At 37.8% G+C, this 13,272-nt stretch overlaps 2 protein-coding genes across 2 annotated transcripts in view; both read right to left on the minus strand.

Moving 5' to 3' along the window:
• Nucleotides 1-3,168, minus strand: part of LOC137741852 (uncharacterized) — an 8,099-nt gene extending 4,931 nt beyond the window's left edge. The window contains exons 1-7 of the mRNA XM_088679034.1: nt 2,643-3,168; nt 2,248-2,397; nt 1,955-2,113; nt 1,755-1,862; nt 1,557-1,673; nt 1,153-1,449; nt 524-876 (exon numbers count right to left, since the gene is read on the minus strand). Of these exons, the coding sequence (XP_088535160.1) occupies nt 524-876; nt 1,153-1,449; nt 1,557-1,673; nt 1,755-1,862; nt 1,955-2,113; nt 2,248-2,397; nt 2,643-3,150 (1,692 nt within the window). The 5' untranslated portion in view covers nt 3,151-3,168. The remainder of the gene's footprint in view (nt 1-523; nt 877-1,152; nt 1,450-1,556; nt 1,674-1,754; nt 1,863-1,954; nt 2,114-2,247; nt 2,398-2,642) is intronic.
• A 1,430-nt stretch (nt 3,169-4,598) lies between these two features.
• On the minus strand, nt 4,599-10,985 carry LOC137741616 (chlorophyllase-1-like). Its single transcript, XM_088679099.1, has 2 exons — nt 10,696-10,985; nt 4,599-5,351 (listed from the first exon to the last, which is right to left on the minus strand). The coding sequence occupies exons 1-2, from the start codon at nt 10,983-10,985 to the stop codon at nt 4,658-4,660; spliced, it is 984 nt and encodes a 327-aa protein (XP_088535225.1). The 3' UTR covers nt 4,599-4,657.
• Between the last annotated feature and the right edge of the window lie 2,287 nt (nt 10,986-13,272).

Below are 13,272 nucleotides of genomic sequence, written 5' to 3' on the forward strand. Positions count from 1 at the left end.
GTTCTACAAGAAGAGATTGAGATGAGACAGGTCAAGACGAATGATCAAGTTGCGGACTTGTTCACAAAAAGTTTAAGTACAGGCAAGCTCGAAAATTTTCGCTGTCTGCTCAGCACAGTGCAAAGAATGAGAGCTGACATTGAGGGGGAGTGTTGAGAATCAATGTCAATTGTAGGTGAAGTAGGTGGATGTTGTAGGTGAAGTAAGTGTGTGAGGTTGGTGAAGTAAGTGTGTGAGGTTGGTGAAGTAAGTGGAGGTTGTAGGTGAAGTAGGTGGATGTTGTAGGTGAAGTAAGTGTGTGGTGTAGCTTTCATTTGGTTTGCTATAAATACCCAAGTCCTCAAACATTGTATATCATCCAAGGAAAAACAAAGCCTAGAGCTAAATAAGAAAAACTTTGCTAATTAGTTTGTTTTGTGAGCTTTCTTTAAGAGTGTGCTCTATTTTCTTCTTCTTGGGATCATTAGAGTTATCTTGTATACTCTTCTTATTCAACAGTAGTTGCATGAGTTTAAAGTCTCACCTGATACCATTTGATTTCCCATTGCATTTGGAACGCAGGCCCATGATTTAGCCAAGGCTGATGGTCTCCCAACATTGCTGCGAGATGTAACACACTATTCCCTTTATCATCCACTTTGCTGAAAACGTTATCTCTCATCGAGATATTTTTCCTTAGAAAGAGCCGGTACACATGGAGTTGCCTGCTCTCCACAGCCACCTGCACTACATTCTTTCTCTCCGAGTTAATGTCACGGATGGCCACGGGAAAAAGTTCAAGTATCTTCTCCACCATTTCAGTCACACCATTTCTTGCAGCAATCAAGAAGGGTGTTTCCCTCTTTCCCATTCGAAGGGTTATCTTCTCTCTCATTTCTGCCAATAATTATCCCAAGGTACATTTTATCTTGCACTTTAGAGATTGGCTAGCTAAATTAAGCTAGCTAGTGGCTAGCCAAATTAAGCTAGCTAGTGTCGTATTGAATCTACTTAAATTATATATCTTCGCTAGCTAAAACAAAACTATGTCTTCATAATTGAAACCCTGGTTTTTTTCTTCCTTTGATATATATATATATATATATATATATATATATATATATATATATATATATAATTCATGCATAGAAGCTAGAGCACCAAAGCGGTTACCTTCGGCAATTTTCTTTTTATCATTCTTTGCCTTACTTTCATCTTGTCGCGGAGGATTCACAACAGGCTGTTTAGTATTGCTTCCGACTCCGAGGGTGACAACTTCATCGCCATGATCAACTTCATAAGGCCTTGTTTCATCATATTTTTTGTTTTTGTGGGATGGTGCTGTCTGTGGATTCATACCGTTGTCTTCATACGCATACAAGGAAGCACGTTTTAGTAGTTCGTTCATGATTTGAACTGACCATTTGTGCTTTTGTTTCTTTTCCCTTATCCTCTTTATACCCTTAGACCCTGCAGTAACAAGGGAAACGTTTCTTGTATATGTTTATGGATGCATGCATGAGATTAAAGTACCAAGAGATTGGGAATTTCTTTTCAATACATGAACAGGTCCATACCCCATCCAAAAACAAACAGCAATGTTGCCTTTGAGAAAAGTTTTACGAACTCAAAGCAGGTGCTGTAATGGCTCGGAATTGATTGATGTTGCTGTGCTCCAATATTTGATTGCGATCCTATTTATTATTTTGAACCAGAATAATTATTTTCTTGTTATCAGTGAACGTAATATATATAGTACAACTCAGAGCTTATACCTGGATTTCTTCTGTTCAGAGCAACCGTAGGTCGAACTACTACTGGGTTCTCTGTATCTGCTGAATTTTTTCGGCTTTCCCCCTGATCATCTTCTTTCCTATTGGTAACTGCATGCAAAATATACAATTATGCTTATAGTAAACTCTATAGATTGAAAGTTTGACATTAAAATTAGTTCATCTAATATAAATTCACATACCAAATACTTGAACCATACTCCACACCAACCGAAAGAAGGTGATGCAAGTTTGATAGTTTTCTGGATATTTGGGATCCCTTCCATCTTTCAATGTCTTTGTTAGCTCGTCGTTAAAATGATCCGGTCGTTCCTCCCTTTTGAGCTTACCAACATATACAGCTGCCATACAGATAAATTGAGAAGAATGAGTACTTTAACACAAAACTTCTGTGATTCTAGCTTTTCGTCTTGATGAGTACTTTAGCACAAAACTTATGTGATTCTAGCTTTTTGTCTTGGTATATAACACTTACAATTGTAAATGATTTTGTCCCATGGTCCAAGCCGACTACCACTTGCAAATGCATAAGACTTACTGGCAAGAAGATGAAGAGGGGAGTGTCCTTCTTCATTGACGTAAAAAACTAGATCTTCATACAGATCGATTATCTGAAAGGCCAAATCTGTCAATCACAACAACAAAGTTGGTATTGTCAATCATATTCTTAATATAGAGAAACGTTCTCTTTCCAAACCGTCTGTCAACAAAAGATGTAAGCTTGTAAATATTGTGTATTTATTGGATAGGAGATTCAGATTCACAATTTGTCAATTTCAAAATACATTTAGGATAAACAAATATTAGTTAGTTGATACATGGAAGTATGCAATAAATTAATCAAATTAATTAAGTGATGAGGTTAATTACCAAAGTAGTCCCTAGCAATTGCACAATGCAAGATAGTATTACCGTCCTTCCTCCTGCAGTACTTGTAGCGTTGCTGATTATCATGAAGGCTGCAGATGTAGTGTAGACATAAGAAGGCAGATTTTTTACCGTAGAGAGCAGCCAAGAAGAGAGGGGTCTCATTTTCTTTGTTAAGAGCACCAACCAACATGGGATGGTGTCTGGCAATGCACTCAGACATTCTCACATTCCCCATCGATGCTGCAATGTGGAGAGGGGTATTCCCTCGCTCGTTTCGAACTTGAAGCAGCTCGTTTGTGGAAACCAGTTTTACTAGCTCTTCAATGTGCTCTTCTTGGCCATCGGACACTGCTACATGTAATGCTGTGTCACCTGACTCCGTGATCTTCGCCGTGTGTGCTCGAGGGTCAAGCCTATAGGTTCTAACAACTTCTTTCCATTGGCTTGTTAGGGTGATTTTGAACAAATATGTCTGCATGACCTCCATGTCCATATTCATGATCATCATGATAGAACTGCCACTTAATTAAACAGAAAAGAAAACGAGAAATGGCTTCTTTCGATTTACTAGTTCTTTTCATATATAAGATTCCATGAGGGCGAGAAGTAGAGGATATATATGGCATTTTCTTTTTCCTGTATCCCTTTTATTTTGACCAGTATTAATTATCTCTTCCCTTTACACTTGTTTTTATGAAAGGACGATATTATTGACCAATAGTATCTCCACCCTTTACACTGTTTTTTTTTTTTTTTTAAATGATGATATTCTACTTTAATTTAATCATAATTAAATAAATGAGAATTTGAACTCAAGTGCATAAAATGAGTACATTGACCCTAAATAATGTTGCTATGCCCATGTCAACTATCATTTACACTTAATTAATTTGACATGCATACACAAACATTCTCTATAATTGCATGTGATCAATATCTTAGTAGATAGGGTATTGGGTTTCTACCATGCATGCCGAGTTCGAAACTCCCCCTCTCCCCTAAATCATTACAACAGTTTTTAACTCTCCTCCCTACCCGTTATAATAGTAAAACTTAAAAAAAATAAAAAGTTCTCTCTTTATAATCCTTTTTCTTTTTGTCATTCTCTCTATTACGTACTCTTTACACTTGTTTACACTTTGCTTTGACGACTTTCATGCATGTTCTGTATTCTCTACCCTTCTCATTTAGGGGGTTTAGAGTCCACTAATGATCATTTGGAACACGCAAGATATCACCCACTAAGCTTGATTTGGAATGACTTTTCTTGCACTACAAGTATTTGATGCTGCCACAGATTTACTTTCAAGTAAAACGTTCTGGGTAGCTTTGGTACGTAGTTTAGTTTACCCCTTCCCGGGCTTTATGTGTAGTTAGCAAAGCGCGTATACTCAATTGACCATGTCATAGACAAACCCGGAAAATACTTGGCTGGTTTAGTTGTTACGGTGACTTGCCACATGGGTTTTCCTATTTTGTTTGTTCTAAAATAAACCAGAGATTTTTTAGTGTGACTGACACACGAGGTAGTACATCACGTGTTACTATTGAGATATGTGGGTTAAAAAGTTAATAACTTAAAAAATAAAATTTTCCATCATTTACATAAAACCACATGGTTTACCACCCATGTTCCCGTCACAATGAAATATTTCTCAAAACAAGCAATGAGTCTTGGGACATTGTTTTTTTCCGAAGCTCCAAGTCGCTAGCTAGATCTTTTGGCCCTTCTAATTAATTACTGCATTTGGGACCAGTTTTGATTGGAATTTTTGAAGCCTTTGGCAGCTTATCAACTTATTTGAATTTCTGTCAAATTGTAAGAACTTATTCCACTCCACACACATCACAGATAATCCAAAAACATTATTAGTATAAAGATCCCTCCAAAATACTAATACATTATTAGCTCGAAACAAAAAAAATAAAAGAGCTTCGTAAGCATGAGCACACCAATTTGATAAAACTCCGGAAACCATAATCATACTGCTAAGACGTTGAGCTTGAGCTTGAGTTTATGCCCTAATGAACTGCACAGCATCAAGCTTTGCAGGAGAAATATAAGGATCACCAACAATGGCAACCAAATCCCTATCATCACCATTCAAATAAGCCTTCAAAAACGCCACAACAATCCCACCCACAGCCTTCCTCATTAGCTCCCTCGGTCCCTTCCCATTTTCACACATGCACCCCGACAATGCCCCAACCACGCCCCGTGGATCGTCGTCCAACATGTCCATGTGCCCATAGTCCTTGACAACAAAAAGTGCACATGGGGCTTTGCATTCATAGAAGAACTCCTTGTGGTTCACGCCATCTAGGGCACATGGTTGTGCCATGCAAGCATTCTTCGGTTCCGGTCCCAGTCTGGTCCCGATCACTGCGACCGGAATCGAGAGGTTGAATGACTGAGGGGAATAGGTGAGAATATGGGGATATGTTCTGCAGTGTTGGTCAGCACCCGCCACAGGGTCAATGCCTATGAGGACTGATATTTTGAGGGAGAGTGAAGATTTGGCATGCCCAAGTGCTGTTGCAAATTCGGTTTTCCCACCTCTGCTGTGGCCTGATAGAGCAACTTTGGTGAAGTCTGCTATAACATTTTCTGGCAGCAGGGATTGGAGGCCTTTTGGTAACCAGTTTATGACTTTTGCCCCTAACTCGATTTCCTCAGGTCCACTTGGAGGTACATACATACCCACATAACTAATCAAAATGACAAAACCCAACTCACAAATTAATTTTGTTGTCAGACAATGTATTAAAACTATGAAAATTGGCCAAAATAATCCTAATTTATTTTTTCAAATCATGAAATGATCATTTTTTAAATATGGTCGATATTTGATGGATAGGTGTTTAATACATGATTGCTATGCAGTCAATACTGTATCGCTATTATTTGATTTTTTTTTTTTTATCTGTTTAGCAATTTGGATTTAATTTTTGATCATTTAATAAATTTTCCTTAAAACTAAAAGTTTGTTTGGAAGTTCATTTAAAATGGTGAAAAATATTTTTAGATAGGGTAATACTAGGGAAACTTAATTTGCAAATTAAATAATTTATCACCAATAAGAAATAAACATGTTAATCAACACTTAAGTAATATTCAATCATCAACTTTCATATTATTTAGCTTACAAAATGTGGTGAACAAATTTTGTCTACCTCGCATATTATCCTTTCAGGGTTTAGGGTTTAAGGTTTAGGGTATAGGTAATTAAAGCACACTAGGAAACAAACTAGTACAAAAAATACTTTGGGTGACGTAGGTCCTTCGTCGCGCAAAGTCAAAAAAACGTCGCGCAAAAATTTGCGTGACGAACCTTCGTTGCGCGACGAAGAAGTTACATGCGTCACGCAAAATGTCTTTGCGTGACGTAATAACATGCGTCACGCAAAGTGGGTGTGCGTCACGCAAAGTGGGTTGGCGTGACATAGGATGCGTCACGCAAAGTGGGTTGGCGTGACGTAGGATGCGTCACGCAAAGTGGGTTGGCGTCACTCAAAGACACTTTGCGTGACACATACCTACGTCACGCAAACCCACTTTGCGTGACCTATGGAACTTTTTCGTCGCGCAAACTTTTTATGTTTTAATTTTTTTTTAATTTTTTTGACAAAAATATTTTGGATTTATTAATATTTTGGATTTAATTTTTAATAAATATTGTAATTATTCTAAACAATAAACAATAAACCAAGAAAAAGTTTAATTATAAACCATATGAAAATGTGCATACAAGATGTCTAAACAAAAAAAGAAAAAACTACAACAAGTAGTCTTCTAGGTTTGAAAGCTGCACACAAAAGCCCAAATAAATGTAGAGCAACATCTCCTGAAACAAAAAACAGAAGCAAATCATACACTCAGGCGACGAATCTAACGATATAAACAGAACACCCTAAATTAGATAAACAAAATTCATACGCAAATTCCATCTGAATATCGAAAGTTGTCAGCAAGATTCTATCACCTATGCAAATATCTCCATCATCATCACATTCAAATCAACTTTAGTTAATTGAATTAACTTTAATAATTGTAATAGGAAGTAATGATTATGTCCAACCTTCGGGACAACATTTGTAGGCTATATCTGCAAAAAAGTACTAAAAAAGTAGAAAAACTCACCAACGAACGCCAGACGTTAAAAAAAGGGACCCTGATAAAATCGAAAAACCAACAAAATTCGTATCAACAGGAGATAAGATAAGGTGTAATAATGAGGCTACATACCTTATTATATACCTTGAGCACAAAGTCTTTTCCTGCAATTTGATTTGCAATTTGAGCGAGAGGAAAGTCTGCAATTTAAGCAAGAGGAAGAGGAAAAGAGGTCTGCAATTTGAGGAAAAGAGCTCTACGGAAAGAAAAACCGAGAGGAAAATAGGATAGGATATATGGTTGCAAAACTTGGAAAAATTGAAAAAAAGCGCCTATTTTTCGCCAAAATTATCAATTCGCGTGACGTAGGTATACAATTCGACGTCACGCAAAGTGGTTTTGCGCGACGATTAAAGCGTCGCGCAAGGTTTTTTTATTTTTTTTTTAAGTATTAAAAAAATTACCAAAAATGTGACTTTACTCCTTTCAAGTTCAATTTTTATTTCACATAAACCCCACAATAATATATTATTCTAAAAAAAACCCATAATAATTTTTTTTACATATATATCATTCAATTTCTTAAGTGTTATAAGCACAAAATAAATAAATTAAAATCTACTTAGTAAATACATATACCATTGCACTTGATGGGAAACACATTGTACGAAACTAGTTTCAACGATCCAACCGTCAAACTTGTTTGTATATGCTTCGAGATCGCATACGCCAAAAATAGGAAAAAAAAACATTTAGAGATCAAGTAACGCGACAAAACTTTGATCTTGGTGATTCCACAGGCTTAATCTTGAACTGGTTTCCTCCCATCGTTGATTTTCCACAGGCTTAATCTTGAACTGGGCTGGAGGATTCTTTTGTTCTCCCCCGAAGGTCTGAGCTTACTCCTTTTATCTGTTTCTTTGTTCAATCTCTCCAATTCGTATTGAAGAGGGTTAGAGGATAACTCAGCATATGCAGTTGTTGCTTGTCTCCACATGCTTCAATGTATCATTTTCACTTGCCTTACTTGCTCCCCTTTGCAGAAGTGGTCCCTTCTCTGGAAGTGTATCAACCGTTGAAGATGACTACTCGAGAGCAACGCTAGGTAAGCAACCAGGGAATAGATTCCAGGCAGTCGGTTCCAGATCGGAAGACTGACTCCAAGTGCCGGCTGATTGCTTCTTTCACTTTGCCATGCGAGTAAGAACAAGGACAAAGAAAAAGACAGGGAAAGAGCATGATATGAGATACTTTTGCTTTTGACCTTGATGATATGAGATACCTTTGCTTTTGAAGAAGCGGTGAATGAATCAGCACATGTATTTGTTGTGCTTGTCTCCACATGCTTCGATCTACCGTTTCCTCCTGGGTCATCTGTACTCCAGGCATCTGGTATCTTCTTTGGGGAAGAAGAAAAAATTGAGTATTTCGAGAGGCTTTGCTGGGAATGCGCCCTCAGAGGTGAGGAAGAGTTGGGCATTTTCTTCAGGTCTGCCTTGCCATAAAAGATGAAGGTCGACATATATAGGGATTTCCCAATAGCAAGTGGTGGTACTGAACGAACGCCTCTTTGATTTCTGAGCTAGCGCCTCTTTGCTTTTTGAACAAACGCCTCTTCGATTTCTGAACAAACGCCTCTTCGATTTCTGAACAAACGCCTCTTGGATTTCTGAACGACACGTAGTAGTGCGGATGCGGCTCTGTCAGATATCTTTTGACAAAGTTGCACGCGTTTTTTGAAAAGCAGAGAAAGCGTCGCCGAACTTTACGCTTGTCGGCAAAAGTGTGTAGTTGCGATGATGACCTCCACGTGTTTTCAACTTTGTCAGAGATCTTTTGACAAAGTTGAACGCGTTTTCTGGAAAGCCGAGAGAGCGTCGTCGAACTTTACGCTTGAAATTCCGGCTTTTTGAATCGGTGGTCTTGTCGCCTTGGCTTTTTATAGAGGTATCGATCACCTCCAACATGCACACTTTGAAGATTGCCCATTCTTGAAAATCGTCTCCGGCCCTTTTAGATTTTACTCCATCCAACCCTTCTCTTTGAACACCTTTGAAAAATGGCTAACCCATCTAACCTTTGCTTAGATTTGAGTCTCAACAGCGATCCGGTTGCGCCCCGTCAAGGTAATGTATGGCGCCCTTCTTTTTTATCTTCTAATGGCCCTCTTACAGGTGAAGACTCCATGATGACGGATGCAACAACAGCTACGATAGTAGCTAGGAACCTCCTCACTCCTAAAGATAGTAGGCTGCTTTCAGGACGGTCCGATGAGTTGGCCGTTCAAGAGTCCCTCGCTTTCAATGTTCAGTGTGCAGGCTCTGTGTCCAACATGGGCCAACGCCTACTTGCTCGCTCCCGTCAGGTTGAATCGTTGATGGCAGAGGTGGAAAGTCTCAAGCAAGAGATCAAACAGCTTAAGCACGAGAATAGAAGTTTGCACGTGCTTGCAAACAATTATTCGACGGGCATGAAGAGGAAGCTTGATGAGCTACAAGAATCTGAAGGTCGGATTCAAAGTGACCGTCAACGGCTTGCGGCTTATCTCCAGAGGCACCTTTTTCCTGGGTCATCTAGCGTTCCACCAAGTATTGAGGCCTCGAATGATCTCGCTCCGATGCCTCCTGCTTCGATAGTTTTGCCACGTAGTGGGGCTTCACGTAAACAACCTTTGTGAAGGCTACATCTGCTTTATTTATTATTATTTTTTTTTGTTTCAAATAAGTAAACGTTGCAAAATATTATTCTTAAAGGTGCGAACGAGTGCTTCGTCAATGCTTATGGTTTTCAAAGAACTTAACGATTTAACGGTAGTTTTAACTCCTTGACCCTATATGAATACAATGAACTAATTCGATCGTCAATTTAAAGTCTCTTAATGTGTATAATAATAAATTTAAAATTTAATGCAATGACATTAAATAAGATATCTATAAAACAAAAATATAATATGAGTTTGAATTCAGTACACATTAAGAGACTAAAATCAATATACAATCTGACACTAGATTTTTATTAAATTTTAATCGTCTTAAAAGATTAAAGTTCAAAAATACAATTCTCGACTTGCCAATCTATTTGTTTACTAACACATGGAATTGAAAAAATTTAGCTTGTTAGTTACTAACACGTGGATCAGGAATTTTAACCAATTCGAAGGCTCGTTGTTTGCATATTCATTTGTTCTTTTCATTTTCATTCCCAGATTCTAAATTTCTCTTGTTTCAAATAAGTAAACGTTGCAAAATATTATTCTTAAAGGTGCGAACGAGATAAACCATCCATAGATGTAGGTTTTAAAGTGTAAATAAGGTGTTGAAGGAATATTGAATGAGGTTGCATGAAAGCATGGCGAAAACATTGTCAAGATCCAAGGGAGGTAGCTGCTGCAACTAGTTTGCAGTTTCTACCACCCAAACTGATTAAGTAAAGAAAAAAAAAGTCGCTGACTTTGCGTGACGTATGTGCACTTACATCGCGCAAAGCTGTTTTGCGCGACGCCACATACGTCACGCAAAGATGTTTTGCGCGACCTAAGTGCACGTGCGTCGCGCAAAGCTGTTTTGCGCGACTCACGTAGCCCTGCGTCACGCAAAGTCAACAGAAAAAGGGTACAAATTACTTGCTTCAGCGCCAAAATCGTGCGGGACGCACAAAATGTCGCGCAAAGTGCAGTCGCGCAAAGGCCATTTGCACGACGTTTTGTGTTTAACGTCACGCAAAACATACTTTGCGCGACGCATTTAGCTGCGTCGCGCAAGTTTTCGTCGCGCAAACATGTTTTTGTACTAGTGAAAAGTTCTTATAGGCATAAAAGCATTTTCAAACACTCATGATCCTTTTGTTGTAGTAGATTAGAGCTCAAATATCAAGGACAATAATTGTTAAAGTAGGAAAAAAAATTACACTATATGGCCTTAATATAGAATATTGTAAGACAATAGTACCTGAGGTGCTACAGCTACGAATCCATGAGAAGCTTTGTGCTGGAGTAACTCTTTGTAGAAATAGTTGCTGAGGTAGAAGCCGTGATGAAGCAAGATTACAGGGTAGGTGCCGGCAACCGTTGGTGTAACGATGAACAAGGGCCTTGGAGGTGCTGAAGAATCAAAGCAGCAAGACAGTGGCGTCTCCTCTGTGATGCATTTGAAGGTGCAATTTCCTTGATAAAAAACAGATGCAGTCCGTGCAGCTGACTTAAATTTTTCCACAAGTGCCATGGGGCTCATTGTCTGTGAGTACTACGTAATGTGAGCCTACTAGCTCTTTCTTATAGTGAACCAACTGCTGGCAGCAAAAATGGGAAGATCAGTTTGAACTTGGCTGAAAAACTTGACAAACAAATTACATGTGATGAAATAAGGAGGGAGGCGATTTTGTCACACCTTTCCTAATGAGAACAAGGCAATTGAAAAGGAAATGCCTTGAGTAACACATGGAAAATGCAAAGCTGTTGTTATGTCGTAGGTCTACTCGGAGAGGTCGTAATAAACAAGAATGGGGACTACTAGGCTTTTGTATCATAGTAATAATTTGTGAGGTCCAAATCAAGTGGGGCTAACCCTAAAATTACATTACCAGTACTCCTGTCACCTTGTGTGAGTGGCTGAGGGCTAATTTCAGAATTTTTGTCCCCTATGCCAGGTACCCGGCCGGTGCTGATATTTTCTTTTTCATTTTCCTTTCTACTTTTAAATTGTACAAAGGATGCACTAAATTAAGTTTAAATTTTTAAATGCACTTGTTAGGTTGATATTATATGCATACTCGTACCTCTTTTACCTATTATTTAGTCATGTTTTGTTGCTAGATTGTTGGATGTAATGTGTTTTGTGAGAATTTTATAGAAAATATGGATTGAGAACAATATGTAGATTTAAGTAAAAATACGAGAATACCTGAAGAATTACGAGTTGGGTTGCTATCATGTGCCGTTGAACCTATGCAAGTAAATTTGGCTGATCAAGGAACAAAATCCAAATAGGATTAGGAGTGGTGCCGTGTTCAAAGAGGAAAAGGAAAAATGCTTTGATTTTGCTTGCCAACAAAGACTCGAATCCAAATCCAATTTGGATTTGCTAGTTCCTACCCTAATTCTAAAGGTTTGTGACATATATAGAGAGAGGGTATGGGAATTCTTTCTCACCACCACCAATTCATATTTTCCACCAAAAATACAAGGAGTCGAACGTTGCATTGCTTTGGAGCCGAGTAGGAGTTTCAATAATTCTTCTATGCCATTATTCAACCATGTCTATCCTTAGTCGGTCATAACTAGGCTACATCTTAGCCCTAGCAAAAAAAAAATAAAATAAAATAAAAAAATGTTCATGATCGATCATAGACATGGTTGAATTTGATGGCATGGAAGAATTCTTGAAGCTACAACTCGGCTCCTTGTATTTTTGGTGGAAGATATGAATTGATGGTGGTGAAAATGAATCGGTGATGAGTATGACAAGGTGATGGTAGAAGAAATGATATAATGGTTGCGATGGCGGCATTAGTGGTGATGATGGTGGTGACGATGTTGGCAATTATCGGCAATAGGGTAGCAGAGGTGGTCATGGTTAAGAGGTGGTTACCACATGGAATGGTGAAAGTAGAAATAGTGATCATCCTTGCATTATGTGGGTGGGGAAGTATATCATTATAGTGAAATCCATCAAAATCTTTGGAAAAGAGGTTGGATTTGCTATGACAAATTGACAATAAACATACCATAAAAAGCCTCAAAGTCTATGAAAGTACATGACTTTTTAAAACCCTTTAAAATCAATGAACTTTTGAATACATCTAAATTTTAATCTGTAGAATTGCAAAAAGTCATAATTGAATGCCAAGAGTTTTTTAGACCTTTTAGAACTAAAAAAAAAAAAAAAAATGTCTTTATTCAATATAGGCTGACTTTTATTGATTCTACCTGAATTTGTATGAGAGGTGAATTATCGCAATCGAACCTAATTCTATCCTTGAGGTAGAATACCTTAAGGTACATGTTGATTATTCAATGTAGTGTATCTTTAGAAAGTCTCGTAGCGAGTTTGATACCGATTTTATAGGTACTAGATCTGATACCCATTTTTTAAGTATTACTAGGTTTGATACCCATTTTTTAAGTATTGTGGGTTTTCATACCAAATGTATAGGTGCCGAGGTGGGTTTTGATGCTGAATGTATAGTTGTCGGGGTGGGTTTTGGGTTTTGATACCGATTGTATAGGTACTGTTTGTGGAATTTTTGATACCAAATGTATAGGTACCGTAGGAGGGTTTTGTCAAAAACATAATAATAATTCTAGGGTGAATTGTCAATTTAGTTCTTGAATTATTACCTGAGTGAAAATTAGGTCTCTAAACTATTTTTTCAGAAAAATCAGTTTTTGAATTATAAAAATTTACCAATTACATCCCTAATATTAGATTTTAAGCTACTATATTCAATTTTCCGTCAATTTAAGTCATGTTACTTGAATATGATACACATTGGAGAGTAGCTTGGTAATTTTCCATAAAG

The sequence above is a fragment of the Pyrus communis genome, chromosome 11 (assembly GCF_041283825.1).
Source record: "Pyrus communis isolate YQ-2024b chromosome 11, ASM4128382v1, whole genome shotgun sequence".
Lineage (NCBI taxonomy): Eukaryota > Viridiplantae > Streptophyta > Magnoliopsida > Rosales > Rosaceae > Pyrus > Pyrus communis.